This window comes from Lagopus leucura, unplaced genomic scaffold, assembly GCF_019238085.1.
Source record: "Lagopus leucura isolate 7727_CA_CO unplaced genomic scaffold, USGS_WTPT01 Super-Scaffold_73, whole genome shotgun sequence".
NCBI classification, from domain to species: Eukaryota; Metazoa; Chordata; class Aves; order Galliformes; family Phasianidae; genus Lagopus; species Lagopus leucura.
In genome coordinates, this window is record NW_024962252.1 from 21,471,153 (window position 1) to 21,490,955 (window position 19,803).

The 19,803-nt window shown below is 40.4% G+C and overlaps 2 protein-coding genes across 5 annotated transcripts in view; one reads left to right on the top strand and one right to left on the bottom strand.

Annotated features, from left to right (window-relative positions):
* The window catches only part of COL19A1 (collagen type XIX alpha 1 chain), a 187,436-nt gene extending 180,407 nt beyond the window's left edge, over window positions 1-7,029 (top strand). For all 4 annotated transcript variants that reach the window (XM_042879227.1, XM_042879217.1, XM_042879207.1 and 1 more), the window contains one exon: window positions 208-7,029. In XM_042879227.1, coding sequence (XP_042735161.1) covers window positions 208-344 — 137 coding nt within the window. In that variant the 3' untranslated portion in view covers window positions 345-7,029. The remainder of the gene's footprint in view (window positions 1-207) is intronic.
* Window positions 7,030-7,996: 967 nt separating this feature from the next.
* Window positions 7,997-19,803, bottom strand: part of COL9A1 (collagen type IX alpha 1 chain) — a 64,529-nt gene continuing 52,722 nt past the window's right edge. The window contains exons 33-38 of the mRNA XM_042862216.1: window positions 18,522-18,554; window positions 16,491-16,637; window positions 15,989-16,043; window positions 13,446-13,634; window positions 10,236-10,313; window positions 7,997-9,103 (exon numbers count right to left, since the gene is read on the bottom strand). Coding sequence (XP_042718150.1) covers window positions 8,916-9,103; window positions 10,236-10,313; window positions 13,446-13,634; window positions 15,989-16,043; window positions 16,491-16,637; window positions 18,522-18,554 — 690 coding nt within the window. The 3' untranslated portion in view covers window positions 7,997-8,915. The remainder of the gene's footprint in view (window positions 9,104-10,235; window positions 10,314-13,445; window positions 13,635-15,988; window positions 16,044-16,490; window positions 16,638-18,521; window positions 18,555-19,803) is intronic.

The window sequence follows — 19,803 nt, forward strand, 5'->3', positions numbered from 1 at the left end:
ATTTATGAACTAACATGCCTTTCTCCGGGTTCTCACACCAGTTTTACATCAGGGAATTTCCTTCTGATTTTGCTATAGCATGGGGTTGGATACACCCGCTTTCTTGCACATGAGCTGGTATGAAGCTAACATTCAGGGATGTATTGCAGGAAGGCCACTGCACGTGCTCTGGAGGGGACTGTGCTAATTCTGACTTTATTTTACCAGCTGCTGGCCTGCCAGGCCCTCCAGGAACTCCAGGGTCACCCGGACCGCAAGGGCCACCTGGACCCAATGGAAGATGCAATCCAGCAGATTGCTATTACCACGTGTCACAGACCCGGCCACGCACCAGTGGGAAATAAAACTCTCTTCCATAGACACTTGGGTTCACAATCACTTTTCACTCTCCTTGATAAGTTAATTTAATCTTTGAAATACTTGGTGCATTTTTTGTCCCCGTGACACTGCATGATCTATAGATAATTTATAAGGCACGGAATTGAGCCTTTGTCTCTTCTATCTGCAGTGTCATAATTACGATAACATTTATTTTCCAGAGTGCATTCCATGTGTTATGTTTCTCATATTTATTTTGCTTAGAGGAGAAAATAGGCCCAAATAATTTTTATGAGCTTCTTTCTTCCATCAAAAACAAAATGTTTTATTGTAAGTTAGACAGAATGTGTGCCTCACTGTATAGGCTGGTTTCATGTTCCTTACTGGTAGAGAAAATGCTGTTACAAAGTTTTAAGGAATACCCTTTGGTAGTGACTGTAGAATCTTAGCTGGAGTGCTGGGAACTCTATTTAACTCAATGTTACTGACCTGAGGAGGCTTCAGCACCCACTCTGAACCAGGTTTGGGTCATGAATGCCACCTTCTGTTTCTGTAGCTTTCTAGAGGTTACAGAAGGAAGCAAAGATATTTTTATGGTCTCTCCACTCCCATCCAATTCAGATTAATACTGACAGGGGGTACACAAGATGCGACCCCAAGAAAGCTGAATGCTATTCCACCTGAGAACTTGAGCTTTGGTTTAGTCAGGTTGCATAAGTCCAGGTGTAAAACTGCTAAGAACTCATGGTGTTGTCCTTAACTAACATCTGGCACATTTTCTGATGGTGATATGAACTTAGCAAGTATGTTGTCATTGCCTGCAATTAAGCTATTCTGCCATTATGTCTGCTTTTAAAAAAAGATGTCTGGCTTTAGCAAGAGCACAGGTGTTAGCAGTGAGACAGTAAAAGGAGGAACCTTCAGAAGTCCCTGATCTTACCAATGGCAGAATTTTCCTTTTTCTCCTGCTGTAAGCGCATGCTGAAATAATCTTGAGAAGAACTTGAAAACAGTAGAATAGAAAATTTGCAGGTCCTGGTAATTAGCTGCAAAAGTAACATGAGTTCAGGAGAGATTCAGAAAAATTAGGAATCTGTCCTTGGAAAGGTGTCATGCATAGAGCTTGATTGCATTCAGCTTGCAAACATTGAAAGGATAAATCCTACAGGACCAGACACTGTTGAGAAGGAACACAAGAGAAGAAAATGTGAGTCCTACGGAGCTCAGGGGACTGAACAAAAGAAAAGTTGTAGAAAACCAATTGTACAGAGGCAAATTCTGAAAAGGAGGGAGAAGAGTTGGATTAAGTTTCACTCTTGATGTCTGGGGTTGTCTGTTTCCTAATTTAGTCCTAAGGAACTGGTTACAGTGTAATAGAAATGGAAAGTGCTATTAAGAGACTCTGGGCAGCTATAGTCCGAGCTCATGGCACATAAGCAGCACTGCAGCCTCTTGTGCTGTTGCTAGGGAGATGGCAGTGCTGTCCCACTGTAGGCCACTGAGTGGTTCTGATAACCTCCATGCTGCAGAAGTGCTGAAGGAGCCAACTTCTGCCATCAGCCATTAGAGAGGCATTCCCAGACTGGAAGTGCTGGATTCTGGAGAATCTCTTCTGAGAAATTAACATCTGGTTTCTTTTTGCTTAAAAAAGGGTAAGAAATTAATAGATACTTAAAAAAATTGTATTGGCATTTGTTGTGAATAGAGTTCCTAGCACTTGTATCTAGTCCAACAGGAGAAAGATGTGTTACATTAGTTAGCCAGAGAACATGGCAAGCCTTCAGGCACACTTTCTGAGGAGAACTAAGCCTAAGAGCAGCCTCTGGGTATTACTTAGTTTATTAATCAGTCAGATATTTTGAGGGAAGAAGATGCGTAACACAAGGGAGATGTTTAAATGAATGGGATTGGAACACTGGCACCTGATCACCTGGGACAGGAGAGGTTGGCTAGAAGGAGGGTGCCAGAAAACCTGTGGCATGTCATGAAACCATTCTCTGAAGAGAATCCGTGAACAACTGCAGCACGCCAGCAACTTGGGGCACGTCTGAGGGGCTCAACATGTCTGTTGGTGAGCATGGAGGCAGATGTCTCAAAGCCTTATGAACATCCTTCAGCTCTCAGCCTCCTCTTTTGCTTCTTCCTTGGTGGGGGCTGGCCCAGGCCTGCTCTGCAGTTGGTGGGTACCCATCCCTTGTGGAGGCACACAAGAAACAGCTCATCCCTCCGCTGTGCAGCTCAGCATCCTCTGCTCCTCTTTCACACCTCCTGTGCCTGGAGAGCGTGATTTGGTTTCCCTTCAGTGTTACAGCTGCTCCAGGGCTGGTCTCCTGTTCTCAGGCCACTGCGGTCAAGCAGTTTGAGAGGCTTCTTGTGTGCACCAACAGCTTCTGGGTCCTGAAACGGGCCCTGCACACTGCTTTCTGTCCACTCAAAAGAACTGCTGGTCAGGTGTCCTGCATGAATGCTTCTTTTTAATTCTCTAGTAATTCCAATTTATGTCAAATCCAAATATTTTTTTACTTTATGCATTAATTATAACCTTCATTTTCTGTGACAATATCAAAAAGGGTGCTGTCTTTTAGGGAACATCACAGGACTGAAAGGTCTCTGCGCAGCCCTCTTCCTGGAATGCTGTACATAGGCTGCCACGTGCTGTTGGGTTATGTGTATATTTTGGGGCTTTTGGCTAGCTGAAACCGAGCACTTGTTACTTGTCTGATGCTACTTCTGTTTGTTAATTTACTTGAACTGATCAGAAAGTAGATCACTTTTTGTATTTGAAGAAGTTTATTTTTTCATCTTTGTTTCCTACAGATGCCTTGTTTTTTTCTTGGGGTTCAAAGCTACAGGTCTTTTAAAATGTATTTAAACTTTGAGTTTGCTTAGATACTTATTCTTGATGTTTTTTTGTTTTTTTGTTTTTTTATTTTTCTAAAAGCCTAAATCAATTTTCTCATGTGAGAAAACGGGTATTTTGTGATATGAGCTATCTCAGTACCTTTTTTAAGATACCATGTTCCTCACCTGGAGTGAATAGAGTTCTTCCTGGCATGACTTCCCATCACACTGTGTGCTCCAACACGGCATGTTTAGAATTGAAAGCAGGCTGTATCTGGAAACATGTGTCTGGGTGGTTTGTGGGTTTGGTCCCTGAAATTTGTTTGCAGTTTCAGACTGATGCTGTCTTAGGTTTTGAGCCAAGGAGCCAGGGAGGGCAACTAGGTGTCCATCTTTTTGTGATTCGCTTTTTTATGGCTTGAGCTGGAAGGGATCTTAAAGACAGTCCAGTTCCAACCCTCCTTCTATGGGCACCTCCCTCTATACCTCCCAGCTTGGCCTTGAATGCCCCTTGGGATGTGGCATCCACGGCATCAATGTTGTATCTGTTCTGAGCAGTCTGTGCTGCAGTAAACTTTTCAAGAGACTAAACAAGGATGATTACTTTTTCAGTAGCACAAGGTTTTTAAATAGTTCAAATCATTCTTAAAAACGAAGCCACGGACAAAACTGCCCAGATTGCCTGAAAAAAGCAATAACAAATGTAGGCAGGGTGAAACATTCTGAGGCTGCAGCTCAGTGCTGTTGTCCACCACAGGGGTTTAGGACACCATCCCAGCACAAGGGAGGCAAAGGGAGATGAGGAGGCAAAGGCTGAGTCCAGCAGCACAAGAAATGACGTGGTGCTGGGTAGGTGCACGGCACAAGAGTTTGCGTTCCTGGTTTTCTTCTTGAGCCTGGTATTTTTTCCTAAAATCCATTTATTTTTACATGGTGATTTACGCAGAAGTACTGCCTTTCTTGAGTAATTATTTTCAGATAGTGTTGCTTAGGTTATATATGTTTTGTTTATGTAAATGTAACAGAAGAACAAGCAGTAGCAGAACCTGCTGCCCCCAGGCCTCCTTTCTGCCAGTATCTGTAGGGGAGCAGCAAGTCTGCAAGGTTAATAAAAATCAAAGCAGTGCAGTCACACAGTTGTACAATCACACGGTTGTGCAGCGGGGTAGCAGTGCGGCCTGCTTTTAAGAACCAATACTTCTGTCTTAAACTGGATTTGGTTTCAATGCTAAAAGAGCACTGTGATAAGGAAACAGGATTGAGCGCATTGTCAGTCCTCCCTTTGTTCTATGATTGTGTATTATGACAGATGTTAGATATGCACAGCTTTGTTAAATATGCATATTTTTAAGATTAATGGATAGTCACACGAAATATTTTGGCACTTATTTTTCACAATGGTGAAATGCTATGTTTTATTGTTGGCCTAAGCTTTTTTTCTTGTTCTGTAATGTTTACATAGGAGTCTTGTGAAAACCCCAGGGGCTATGTTGGCATTTTATACACTTGTTTCTCCAAAAACGCTGGCATAAAGCCAGCCACTGACCTTCTGTTTTACCAGGTTGGTAGAAGTGCTGCTCCAGCTTAGCATGTGAAAACCTAACAAGTATCTCAGGAAACAAAGCAATCCTAGCTTTTCTTGATGTTTTTGTTGTTTGTTTGTTTGTTTTTTTTTGTTTTTTTTTTTAATTATTGTTTTAGATAGATTCAAAATATATGAAGTCATGCAGAGTTTCCTTGAAGTCTGTCACAGAATCACAGATCACTACATGATGTCATGATCACTACAACCAGATTGTGCTGAGTGGTTTATAAATCCATCTCCATACACAGAGGTTGGTGTAGACCATGGAAAACAAGTTTAATTATGACCTTGCCTTGGTTGTTGCTGAAGTTGACAAAGCCCAACTCAAGCTTCACCATACTTTAAGAAAATGTGGTTTTCAAATAATAATTGCTAACAAACATTACAGATTCTAGACCAAAATGAGTTGTAGTTAAAAAGAATGTAGTCTACATGTGGGGTTTTTTTAGCAGTTTATCTCTAATTCTGCTGGTTTAAAATACATTTAATTATTTACTGAAATGTCAATGTGTATATATTCTGTCTTCAGTTGATATGTTTGAAGATTTTTGATGGCATACCTTAGTTTTCTTTCATTTCTGAATGATATGCATCTGTCACTGAGTTAATCACAGTACATGCACACTGTTGCTTCTTCATTGTACTTTTTGGTTTGCAACACTTAAGGTTCAATTCAATGAGTATGTATTAAGTGGATAGAAAATACGCTTTTTACATTAGCTGTGTGGCCACTGATATCTGCAAAATAGGATTCCAGGTGGAAATGGGAATGCTGACTGTACTTCCTGTACACCCAAATGAACTGGGGCTCTACATGTATGGTGGCCTTTCCTTTCTTATCACAAGAGGGCCCACGCAACCGCAAGAGAAAACAAGGGCAGGAAGTCATGGCAGTGAGACCAATGGGCATTCGGCACCTGGGCAGCAAGCCCAGGACTGCTGAACCCAGCAGGAGTTGCTTTTGGCTATACTGAGCTCCAGTATAAAAGTTCATTTTGGTCCTTTGTAGACTCGGATTGCTATTGGCGTACTCGTGAAAGCCAGATCTGGGGTAACCTCCACAGCCTTGCTGTCTTCCCTCTGTTGCTCCGAACTGTGCTCTGCAGAGAGACTTCAGCCTTCATAAGGCATTCAGATAAAGGTTTTGGTACCAGTTCATTCCAGGCTGCCCAAGCGCAGTCATGGCTGGGACAGAAAACTTAAAATGCATACACACATATAAACTATAAATACGTATATATATGTGTGTGTGTGAAATATATATATGTAATTTTTATATATGTGATATATAAAAATATATGTGTATATATATATATGTTTTTGGGGTTTTTATATATGCAATACATAAGAACATAGCGTAGCACGCAGCAGCAGTGTCCCTAATAGTTATTGGTAGCCTTGTAGGGAAAACACTGCAATCAACATTTCAGGTGTTGGATTGGATTGTGAGGAATTGGTGATGGTTTTGCAGACAGTTGCTAAACATTTTCCCCTTGTTTCCTGCCCACATTTGGGTCGAATAACTGGGGAGCTAAGACATGTATTTGTCACAGTGCAATGACACTTTGAGAAGTACAAGTGGCAGCAGAGATCCTGAGGGGTGAAAGGGGCTTTCAGAGTCTTCCCTTCTAAAACAGCATTGTGTCTTCAGATGTTGAACCAGGAAGACAGGAGAACAGTATTTCCATGGAAGCTCAGCAAGACAGAATCCAGGAGCATCTGCTCAGAACTGCCAGCACTGCCATTGGCTTGGGGTACTTCTCAATCTCTTTGCTTTGTGCCATTAAAGTATTTATATTTAAATTAGCACTATTTTTTTTTTTCTGTATCACCATCGTTGATGTGCCTTCAACTTCATGATTCTACAATTAAATCTTCAATTGAACATCCTGATACTAAAATCCACTTTCTGATATATTTTGGTAGGCAATCTGTAATTTTTTGAATGAAACCTGACACAATCCCTAGCTATCCACTTACATAACATCTGCATTGAATTGACCCTCAGTGTTAAATCTCTTTGATTGTAATAGTTCTGATTTGTTTTTGTTTTTTTTTTTACATATGAATGTTTTCTCTCCATTGTGGAGTTCCATGCATTTTCAGGCTGTTTTTTAAAGCACTTCACATTTCTATTTAAATGTTGGAGGGTTTGCTTCTTTTGATTAATTATGTTTATGCATTACATATGGAAAATAATATTTTCATTCTTTCTGTTATCAGTTGTTTTTTTTGTTGTTGTTGTTTTCTTTTTAACAGTTTTACACACTTTATAATCAAAATAAAAGTTTGCTGGTGAAACTACAATTTGTCGGTAACAGTGGTGTTTTATTTGTCATGTTACCTGCTCTTGGAGACCGTGACCTAAATTAGTAATAACCAACCTCATTCTTTATGGTAAGGATGACAGAGCCCTGGAACAGGTTGCCCAGAGAGGTTGTGGAGTCTCCTTCAATGGAGATGTTTAAGACCTGTCAAGGCACCTACCTCTGTGACCCCCTGTAGGGTACCAGCACAGTGGGGGTTGGACTCAGTGGTCTCTTGAGGTCTTTTTTTATTCTGTTCTCATGTTCTCAAGGAACAATGTTCTTTATGAACAAGTTACTCAGTGGGTGTGCAATTGAGCGGATTTGTTTCTTAAGACTGAAATTCTTTGCAATCATCTGTTCTGATGAATCCTGTAGCACTAAAGTAGAAGATGTTGGTTATGTGAAAGTTTGGCCAGAAAGTCTCTGATAGATGTGCAAATGTACTTTCTTTTAGTTAGTAATGCAATCAGACACCTTTTTCCCCTCATGATCCTATTTAGGCACTTTCTGTCAACAGGTGAGTTGCAGGAAACCAATTCAAAGCAGCAAGAGCATCAGGTTTCTTTGGGGGAAAGTTTATGCATTCCTTTTTCAATAATTCCCTTTAGCATACATCATATTTTTTCTACCTGAATGTTCTATTGTGTGGTACAGGCAGAGCTCAGCTGCTTGTGTTACATCCTATTTTCACATGGCCTACAAGTCAACAATTTTGAATAGAAGTAGACAATGAAGGGCTAGGAAAAAAAAAAGCCCAAAGTAAGAGTGCTAAAATTTGTATTTTAAAATTTGGGTGACTAATAGCAAAATGAAAGAAAATGCCACAGGATTGTTTCACTGTCATCTTTAAGAAAGAACAGGCTTCAGAGAAGGTAAGTCAAAAACACACTTTAATTTACACAGAGAGAAACAAAATATCCACATTGCATATTTTCCTCTAAAATTCAGTTTCTCTAAAAAAGGCAACTCAGGTGGTCTTCTAGCTGTTGTGTTTATTGGTATTGAAGTAAACATACATACAAAAGCATACAGGGAATTAAGACATTATTTAATTGGGTTTTTGTACAACCACAGAAGTGACTTCAAAACATGTAACCTTGGCTACCAAACTAGTACATTTCTGGGACTTAACATTTCCCTGACAGGGGCTTCCTGCCTTTTTTCTTTTTAATTTCACCTAGAAGGAGTCAAGCTGGAATAGACTTCATCTGAAATTCAGAATGCAACACAAACTGAACTGGAAAATGAGGAGGTTATTTCATCTGGCTTATTCACAAGAACCCAGTGATCGTACATTTACAGATTTACAGCATAAAAGCTGGCAGCAGCAGCAGCTTTCTGTGAGAACAGTCTCCCATTGCATTTCTACAATGGTACCAAAGAGCTGAGGGAGGCTTATAGCATATCCTGTACAGCACATACATGCAATGAAGTGATGTAATCTGCTCAAGGGAGCTCTAGATTTTATTTTACAAGCACACAAAAAAGTTACAACTAAAGTAAATAAACTATTCCTTTTTATTTATGTATTTTATGGCTGAAGACGTGTTCTTTCACTTTATATCACACAAAGAAATTAAGTATAGGTAAAGAAGTGTTCAGGGCAACTCTTTGTTTAAAAACAATATTAAATTAACAAATGCCTTTATAAAGAGCCAAAAGACCTGTGTGTTTTTGTAAGCACCGTTGTTCCAACTTGTGTTGCTATGAACGCCTTTACAAACAATGTACAACCACTGTGTTCAAAATGCCTTACTGAAATCGTGGGTGCAAGCCTGTGTTTCTCCTCTTTATTATTATTTTCAGCTGTCTGTGCAGGATGTAAATTGATGCTAATGCTCTGTGGCTTTCACGTTGCCCATTCATGGCCCTTTCATGTTCTTACCAGCAGCTCTCTGTCCAGCCTGCATTCGGCAAGACGACGGCTCGCAGTACCCAGGAGGGCCGGGAGGGCCAGGAGGGCCGGGAATCCCAGGCTGACCAGCCACCCCAGGGGGACCTCGTACACCATCACGGCCTTCCCTGCCATAGCTGGCTTTGCCTGGTTCACCTGGAAAAGCGGATGCGGGTCTAAATCTGGGAGCATGTGATGTGGTCGGTATAGACCTGGCTGTACCACTTTTTTAGCTTTACTAAAAACTAAAAAGCTGGGTGAAGATGGGATCTTTCCAGCAGAGTTGACCACTCGGAGGGACAGTTATTCTCTAACAGAGAACCAGACTGTGTTTACACATCTATAATAATGAAATGGTCCTCTCCAGTTGCACTGGTACAGATCTGCCACTGTAAGAATCAAGACCAGACAGCTGACTGGAGGACTGCAGACAGCACTGTTGGTGATGTTCATGGATGCTACTCACTATTTCATAGTATTACCACTCCAGAAAGATACATATCAAAAACTTTTTTTTATTCTCCATTCAGATACGTTGAAGAATAGATGTGTAGAGTGGAATGGCTGAGCATTAATGTATGCTGTTTTCTTTCTAGAACTTCAATGAAGGGATTAAATAATGCAGTGATTTTAGTAAGCCTCTTCCAATCATAAATTTCCAGAGGGAGAACACTAAGTGTCATAGACATTCTGAGTATCAGTATATACTCAAGTGAAAATATTTTCCTTTTTTACAAAGAGAACAAATTTTGATAGCTTCTGTCTATGCATGTGCAGAAACATGCCATACGAAGACGTTTATGGAAACGCTTATTTTTACTGTTGGCCACTAGAGGGCAGTAGGTATCCATCCTGGACCTCCTACTGCTTATCGCTGCAATTAATTACAACAGAAATAAATAATTGTGTTTTGAATGTCTTAAGTTACGAATTGAGATTTTGAAGAATGCTGCACCTGCTAGTAAGACTGTCTGATGTTTGAATCTTGTCTTTCCATTGCTCTTTTTTTCCTCTTTTTTTAATCATTTCCTCTATTTTAACGCTCTTTATGTATTTTTTTTCTAATCCTTCTATGCTGACATAAATGGAGTGGAGCAGTAGCACTTTAGGAAAGAGCTGATTTTATCATTACCTACAAAGTAAAAATAGTGAAGTACTGTTATTTGGAAGCTTATTGCTTAATGGACACCTTTTAGATTTTTCAAGGCAGCTTGAGGTACCAGTTCTGAATAAATTTTTACTACAAATATCTTCGTTTTCTTCTTTATCCCCACCCTTTTATACTTACCTGGAAGACCTCTCGGTCCTGGGAGACCTTTCACTCCTCTGCCTGGAAAACCTCTTTCTCCCCTTTCTCCTGCTTCACCTAAGTAAATTTATGAAACGTTAATGAGAGCCTGCTTAGAGTATTATCTTTAGTAAGCTCTTCCTCCAAAGCAAACAGCTAATAAGCAGAGAATTCAGCTGGCTGTATATATTCTTACTACCTTTGAACAATGTCCTGACACCCATAAAAGATTTGGGATTTGAGTTGCCTTCTTTCCCTCTTTCTGTCTGAGTTACACTCAGACACTGGAGGGGGGGGGGAAAAACTGGGGACAGGACAGTAAGCACTGCATGAAATGTTCCATAACCTATATAGCAGAAACAAACCAAGCTCACAGAACGACAAGGGCTATTTTGGATTATGGCCTGAGGTTACTGTCAGAGGGCTTTTGAAAGACCAAGTGAACTCAGCTAACAGCTAAAAATTCTCCAATGCTGCTCCTTGAGACAGCTGCTGCAGAGAAGTTGATTTGCTCAGAATACAGTATTCTACTGACACCCACATAAGATATTGGGTACAGTAAAAATAAATTACTTTGTTCTCACACACTGCTATCACAGAGACTTTTCTTTAGTGGACACCCATTTTTTCTTCAAACTAATATATAGCTCCAAACAGAAAGCATCTTAGTAAGAGGAAGCTTTGATTTTTGTTATTGTTTTAGTTGTAAAGTCTAATTCTGATCGTTGTTTACACTCCTCAACCGTCCACGTGTTTACAGTTGTGCACACCCTACTTAAACTCTTCATCTGATTCTTATTCTTTGATCCAAGACTTTGTTGTTGTTGACATTACTGAAGTCACTGTGTTTTTGTATCTTCTGCTGCTCTATCATCTCATGGCCACACATTCTTGTGTTTCTATTTCCTCTATCATGACCTAAACCATTCTCAACTTCCTCCTCCTTCTTCCATTTTTAACTCGTCCTATGTACCCGCTCTTTAACTCCCATCTCAGGCAGCTCCCCAAATGGATGAGGAATGTCAGTTCATCTCTAAGAGATCTGTGGAACTGTACTGACTACAAGGAATCCAAGGAGAGGTAATAAAGATCTTTCTCAGGGTTCCTGCCACATGCCACGAAACACACAGCTATCAAGATCATAAATAATATAATCCCAGACTTTCTGCAGTATCTTTCACAAGGTATCAAACTGGATTCTGTGTAAAACAAGTAACTTAATTCTCCTAGTCCAATCATTTGGCTGCAGCAGAGCCCCTGATGACAACTTACTCCACCATTGTCTCTCATCTTATCTCGGCCTCGCACTCTGGCAGTGCCATGGAATGGCCTGACTGTAGGAGGAACTAAACAGCCCACACTGTCTGTTCACCAGGTAACCACGAAAGTGGATAATGATTGGTGTCGACAAGGCTGGAAAAAGCACCCAATACTTCTTTCAGGTGCTAGTCCTACACTGCTTTGAAGTGAGCATGCCAACAGCCTCACATACCCAAAGAGGACTGTCAAATTACCCAACTAGCCTAGCAGTGCAACGTAAAGAATCTAACTATGGCAGTTGGCAAGTGTTTGAAGTGCTAGACAGTTTCTGTTCTGCATCTTAAAGTACTGTCATGCTTGAGAGCACACACCTCTTTGGTGTCTGCAATCTTGTTTCAAGGTTTACTATAAGGTAACTTGGAGTTTGATGGCAATTATGATAGGAAACAAAGCCTTTTGCTTGTTTTTTGGTCATTTTTTCTTAATGTGCTCTGTAAATATTTTTTAAAATATCACTGCAGTACAGCCTGCTGTCTGCTGAATCAGTTTCAGCATATCAGACCACCTTTGTATTTTCCATATTTTTGTTGCTTTTATGAATATAGATGACACTACATTAAATAAAACAGTAACAGAGCTATGGCAACAATGCAGTTAAGGTTTGCTTTCTTTGTATTCTATTCCCTCTCTCAAAGACTTTTCCAATTTTTCTTTCAAACAAAAGTTGAGACAAAAGTAAGTGTTCTAATCCAACAACAGACTGGCTTTGTGCTGAAATACGATTTTTTAACTAAAACCTTCCTTCAGGAAAACAAATTGAAACCACTGCTGAATAGAAAGAATAATACATGCAGAGTGCACAGAAGGCTTTGCAGAAAATTGTACTGTATAACCCTTTGGATGCATATAAACCCTCTAAGACAGGAACAAAAGAGATTAACTTAAATTGATGTTTTTTGTGAAGCACAAGGTAAGTCAAGTCAATTTTCTTACGGAGTTGTCTTTTACAAAGGACCAATGAATTACATGCTGTGAGGCTGTTAAACGTAAGAATGGCTCAAGTATTATGCCCAAATATGAGGCACATTGTTATCAGCCATTTGTAATATAAAAACTGGATAGACTCAGAAAAGTAGGCTAGCAGCAGTGAATGGATTTGACCATTTCTGTCAGCTTTTGGGACTGGAATTCTTGCTAAAGTGAAGTTCACAACTGGACTGAGGGAGGGTGGGGGAGAAGAGAATTACTGCTGAAACTTTTCAGCACATGAAAAACTTCAGAATTCTGTGAGAAGGGCAGTTAATATTAGGAAATTGATTCAGCTGTTTATTTCTAGATCAAGGCAGGCAGGTGCTCTTCCTTTCCCCATATTGTGTAAGTGATTTGATAACAAAATACAGATCTATAAACAAATTTTACTGAGGCCAGGCAAATGTGTCCTTAAGTTACTGGGGCAACTGAGGAGACGGGTACAGTAAAACAAGTTAGGTTCCTAATGCAGCCTTTTGTGCATGTACTTGTACACTGTTCATCTATAACCTGTAATCAAAAAAAGGAAAAACAAGCAGAAACAACTGAATCATTCCCAAGGTTCAACTTTTTTTTTTTTTCAAATTAGATGTTGAAATCTCTAGCTCAAAGGATTTACACTCTGTCTCAGACAATCTAATAACATAAACAAGAACTGTTGATTCTATAACTTGGTCAGAAAAACTTCGTTTCCACCGTTGTTCAGCTGTCAATAGTAAATAAGGGGTGGTTTACACATAGACTTCCTTTGGCATTGAGAACCTTTGGTTATACATCACGGAAAACTCTGAAGGCCAAGTCTGATGTTAATTCAGGTAGCGTGTGAGAATGTTGAACTTCATTTATATATAACTATCCTCAGATACAAGGAAAGCATTTCTCAATATCCAATAACCAAAAGCCAGTTACAGAGTTTCTTACCTTTAGGACCTTTACGACCAATCTCACCAGGAGGACCCTTAAGGCCAGGCAAGCCACGGGGTCCAAGCTGTCCTGGGAAACCATTTTCCCCAGGAGGCCCTGGAGCACCTGGAGGTCCAGGTCGGCCAGGAAGACCTGGAGCACCAAATTCTGGCCGCCTAAGACTGGCTGCCAGCTGAGAGAGTTGTTCTGCAATGAACAGAAGGACAAAATTAAGCTGCAAGTGGGACCTGAATGAGGAGATAAACAAATATTAGTTTGCTAAAGAAGCATGTATGTTCTTTGCTATGGAAATTGACAGATTATAATACAGAACTTTCCTTATATGAAATGGTATTTATAAAGTATGTTACATATAAGTTACTATCTCAGACCTACCAGTGGTAAACTGCAGAGGCACTGTGAAACTGGTCAGTCTGAAGCTACATCTTTTAATGTTTGCAGTCCGAAATAATTTATATGTAAGCAGTTTATTTAGAAATGTCCTTATAATTTTGTAATTTAATTTTCAACCATCTGTAAGAAAACTTAATTGCTCTCACTAAGAAGAGCAAATCTCTCTCTTCATTATTACTTATTAATAGTTGTTAAGATCCATCTTTGAAAGAAAGAACAGCTAAAAAGCACATGAACAGTCATTTGACATTGCAATGAGCCTGTAAAGTAAGTTCAGGCATTATTTTTCAAAAGAAAGACACGCCTCAAATCTGTGCTCACGAACTCAAATCTGGTAAATAATTGATCATCTTATGATGTTGATTTTAAGGCAGATCAGCAGGAGCCTTCTGTTGTGGGGTTGATAAGAGCAGAAGAACAGCAAGCGCCAGTTGCTTCTACTGTGGTGCACTGGCAGCAACATCGCACCAACCAGGACTCCCGAATTCCTCCTCATCAGCTGATTCACCAGCTGGAGAACCGAGGAGCAATCAGCAAGGCTCACCCTTCAATAGTCCCATATGGCCAGTGTGAAAGTTCATTGGAGAGTGGAGGCTAACAGTGGACTACCATGGCTTGAATCAAGTCACATCATGAAGTGCTACTGTAGCAGACATGCTAGAACTTCAATATCGACTGAAGTCAAAGAGCCAACTGGTATGCAATAATTGACATCAACAGTGAGCTTTGTTCAGTCTGGTGGCAGAGTGCAGACCACAGTTTGCTTTTACTTGGAGAGGCATACAGTATACCTGGAATCAACTACCCCAAGGGTGGAAACACAGCCCTACCATTTTTTATGGGCTGATTCAGACCACACTGAAACATGGAGAAGCTCCTGAACACCAGCAGTACATTGATGACATTATCATGTGAATCAACACAGCAGAAGTTTTTGACAAAGAGAATTCAAATCATTCATTAGGCATAAAATCAGCTTGCTATTCCTTGGGATGACTTACTCTAGCTATTTTCTTTCCCTCCTCCCCCTTTCACTCTACTTCTACAACAGTATGGAGCTGTCATCTCTTTCCTTGAAGATCTTCTTCCAGACTCCAAATCCATCTTTCCAGTATGCATTAGAAAAAACTTTCTGTGATACAGTCACACACAGTTCCATATGACATTTGCTATAAATTCTGCATGACTTGACGAGAAAAGCTATTTTGCATCCACAATCCAGAAATACTAAGATAATAGGGGATAACAGAATCTGAAACAGAAGTATGGCCAGCAGAAAAATGAGGAAGGCTAGGTATAGCAATCTGTGGATAAGGCTTACTGAGGAGCTGAGTTTCATTTATGGTTGTCTTTAAAGTGACAAGTTTCCTAACGTCCAACCCAAACCTCCCCTGGCACATCTTGAGGCTCTTGTCCTACCAGCAGTTAGCTGGGACAAGAGGCCAACTCCCACCTCACCACAACTTCTCTTCAGATAGCTGTAGAGAGCTAATACAGTCTCCCTTGAGCATTCTCTTCTCCAGACTAAATATCCCAGCTCCTGCAACTGCTCCTCATGAGGCTTGCGCTCCAGATCCTTCACTAGTTTCTCAGATGGAGTCTACAATCACAGAATCATAGAACAGCTTGGGTTGGAAGGCACCTCAAGGATCATCAAGTTGCAATGTTCCTGCTACAGTCAGAGCCAACAGCCTCCAGATCTGGCACTAGACCAGGTTGCCCAGAGCCCCATCCAACCTGCTCTTGAACACCTCCAGGAACTGAACATCCATAGCTTCTCTGAGCAGCCTGTTCCAGCACTTCAGCACTCTCTCTGTAAAGAGCTTCCCATGACATCCAACCTAAACCTTCACTCTTCGAGCTTAAAACCATTCTTCCTTGTCCTATCACTATCTACCCTTGTAAAAAGTTGATTCCCCTCCTTTTCATAATCCCCTTTTAAATGCTGGAAGGCTGCAATGAGATCTGCTCACAGCCTTCTCTTCCTGAACAAGCCCATTCACGTGTACGAACTTTCTACAGCATGCCCTTCTGAGGACAGGCTATTTATTCCAGGTGAAATTGGCAAAATCTTGTTTGCTGCCACAGCAGTTGAGTTTCATAACATAAATGCTGAAGAAACATCAAATACATTTTAGCATATTTACCTTGCATAACTCTCATGCAGACCTGCTTAATGTGTTGATCAGTTGGTTCTTTTCCCTAGGATTAAAATATAATAATTTAAAAACAGTTGACATTACAGTATATTTTGAAAGTATGACTTATGCTAAAGACAGTGGCTGTTCAATAAAAGGTGTTCCAGTCCCTGCACTACTCCTGCTGAAGTCAATTCAACTAGGCAGGTGGGTATGTACTGTGTGTGTGTAATTTGCCCCTGTCTAAGACATGGTACATGTACACCACAGGAGTGTGGTGAGCACAAGAAAAGACAAGTAAACTGAACACTGAGGTCCAAAGGACTAATTATATACAAACCTAATATTTCTCCTTTGTTTAAACATGTCTGCTGCAAGGTACAGTGTATTTTGAACCCTACTGTAGTATTTCAGCTTCTCATGCATATGCATCTCCTGATGTGAGAAACGGAGTGGTGCAAGTGACAGCTAAGAGTTCAAAAAGATATCAATTAATGAAGGCAGTACTTACAGCTGGACCTTGGCTACCAGGCAGACCTGGAGCACCCCGTTCACCCTGCAAGCCTCGTGGTCCAGGTGCACCTCGTGGCCCTTCCATGCCAGGCAGTCCCCGACTTCCCTCTGGCCCACGGGAACCAGGGTCTCCAGGATTACCAACCTGGCAATGAAAGAATTTTAAATGACTGCTATGCTAGTGGTAGACTTATTCCAACGCATCCAAATAGTGACCAGGGCTATTCATGAATGCAAAGTAACAGCCACTGGCGTGCGGAATTGCGTAGATTCTTTTTATATAAGCATCTAGAGTCAGTGATTGTGCAATTTATAAAATTAAAAAGAGTTCCTTTCATTTCAAGAAAAGATGTGCGAAAATAAGATATTCTGTCAAAAAAAGAACCTTCATTGTAGTAACATGTGCAAGACAATGTTTTTACCACAGAACACACTCTTGGATTTGTACTTCTGCCCTTATTCATGTCACATACGACTTCTCTGAACATTACATGTTCTTTAGAATACAAACTTTTCATCTCCCTTCCTGCTCCAAATGCCATTCCTCACAGAGTACCACAGTATGATCTTGCATCATCTAGCCCCAGGCTGTTTTGGAATACAAACTTTTGCTTCATTCATGTGTCAGAGTTCAAAGCACACAGGTTGGAGGGCCTAGGCTTCATTGTGCTGTCATAGGGAAAGGAGCACCCTCACTCCAAGTGCTGTTGGCACAGTGCTACAACAGATGCACTTCCAGCTTACTGTACTGAGGGAATGGATATAAAGAGCTGTTTTACTGGTACAAGCATCCTGTTCCCAAGGAAATGGAGGGCTTGATATGGCTACATTAATATCACCACACAAGTACAGTATAGTAAATAAGCTATAGCATTTGCTCCAGGAAACATTCTTAAGTGATTAAATAGAATACAGAGTGAGACCTAGGCCAATTCTGTTACTTTCTGTATAAGTTATTGTACTACTTTTAATCAAAAGTAGTGAAAGCAAAAACAATCACAAAAAAGTTGTTTGTTTGTTTTAACAAAACCTGTATGTATTTACAGCTCCCCAAGTCTCCCAGCCAAAAAGGAAAAAAAGGGAAAAAAGAAAAAAAAAAAAAAAAAAAGAAGAAAAAAAAAGAAAGGAAAATTTAAAAAACAAAACAAAACAACAAACCACACAGCAACCACCCACTGAAAGTGATCCTCAAAACCATAGCTTAAGTCCACAAGATGGAGCCATTTCCTTTCCATCTATGCTACACTTCAGGCCCTGTCACCAGAGGGCCGTGAAAATATACTTCCACTGCTGTAATGAGAACAAAATTCTTTTTTGAGACACGACCAGGAAGCCATCACTTCTTTCTTGCCCAGTCTGGCAAGCTGTCGGGTTTACTCATCCCTATGCTCACCAGGATGATGAGCACTCTAGGGTTTCATGCAGTGAAGAGAGAAAACTAGATTTCTCCCCTACTCCATCTCTTCTTTGTGTCCTTCCCATAAGATGTTAGCTAGCAGCAAATGCTATCTAGCATGCATTTTCTTAACCCTTAAGGCACACTGGGCACCAAGAACACAAGCACAGCTCATTTTGTAGCATTCAGACTGAATTCCCCATAGGCAGAATTGCTGATTCGCTGATATTGTAGCCCAAACTGTCAGCTGCTGCAATAATCCCACTCTTCAATGACTCCAAAATAAAAGAACCCATTCAGCTCTCAAATTTTGTTTCTTATGTGGCATACAAGCTTCTGCTCACCTTCCACATGAAAGCAGTTAAGGAATCAGGGCCAGAAGTACTTTCACATAGACAACATAGTCCTACTGCCACTCTTCTACAGTGTAAAGGCCATTACACTGGGCACCCTGCTGCACCACTCCTCTACTGCACAGAGAACATGTTTATACATGTTTATAATTGTACTCAAAATTCAGAAAGAAGAAATGCTGTGGGAGCGCATTTCATTTAATTGTGAGAGCTCATCAGAACACTGTCCATTTTATCTACCAGATCTGTATTTCTGTAACAGTGAGTTCTTTATACTTACAGATCCCTTTGCACCTGGTAATCCCATATCACCCTAAACAAAAATAACACACACTTTATTAGAAGAGAGTACCCACTGTAACACTCATCACAAATGCAGTAAACTTCACATTATTTTCCCACATAAGTAAAAAAGCTCACATATTTAACATCCAAGGCAATTGTTGATTATGTAAAATTGCACTTCAAAATAATTCAAATTAATTACAATTTATTTGGAAATAAAACTTAAATCTTAGATTATAATATCTAAGATTCCTTTCTTATAAGAATATCTGTATGGCACAAAAAGAAAGTATTTTTCTTACAACTGGCTTTGTACTGCTTATTTGTCAGAATTACAGATATTTTACTATGTTGTGTTTGTTAGCCATGAAAAGATATTAACAGAAACCAGGCAGTTGTCTACTCAGTGTGCTACAGGGAAATCAAACCCCTAGAAATTTCCATTCCCAGCAACATAGCTCCTGGCTTCCTGCAACCCCTGTACGTTTGGTCTGAGAATAACAGTCTCACTATAGAAAAGTTTACATCTTTCATTCTGAATTAGAAAATAAAAATTAAAAAGCGTTTTGGTTCAAAATCTTTGTTCATCAATGAAACATTAATTCCTCCACTTTGATGTTACTGGATCACCCTTGGAGATATGTCAGAAAAATTATATTCTACCAGCTCCTAAATGGCATTGGTGAAATAAGTAGTTTTAGAAAGGCCAGAAAGGTCACCTTGTCTATTAATATGTCTTAAGTCAAATAGAAATGACAGTTAACAGTTTAGAATCACGGACTGACTTGGATTGGAAGGAGCCTTAAAGCTCATCTAGTTCCAACCCCCTGCCATGGGCAGGATTGCCAACCACCAGGTCAGGCTGCCCAGAGCCCCATTCAACCTGGCCTCGAATGCCTTCAGGGATGGGGCACCCACAGCTCTCTGGGCAACAAGTTCCAGTGCTTCTCCACTCACTGACTAAAGAATTTCCTCCTAATATCTAATCTAAATCTCCCCTCTTTTAGTTTAAAGCCATTCTCCTTAGTCCTACCACTATCAAACCATGCAAAAAATTAGTCTCCCTTTTGCTTGTAAGCTCTCTTTAAATACTTAAAGGTTGCAATAAGGTCTTCCAAGATCCTTTTCTTCTTTAGGATGAACGAGCCCAGCTCCCTCAACCTTTCTTCGTAGGGGAGGTTCTCCAACCCACTGATTATGTTCTTGGCCCTACTCTGGACCAGCTCCAACAGCTCCATGGGGTCCCTGGACCTGGACACATTACTTCAGGTAGAGGC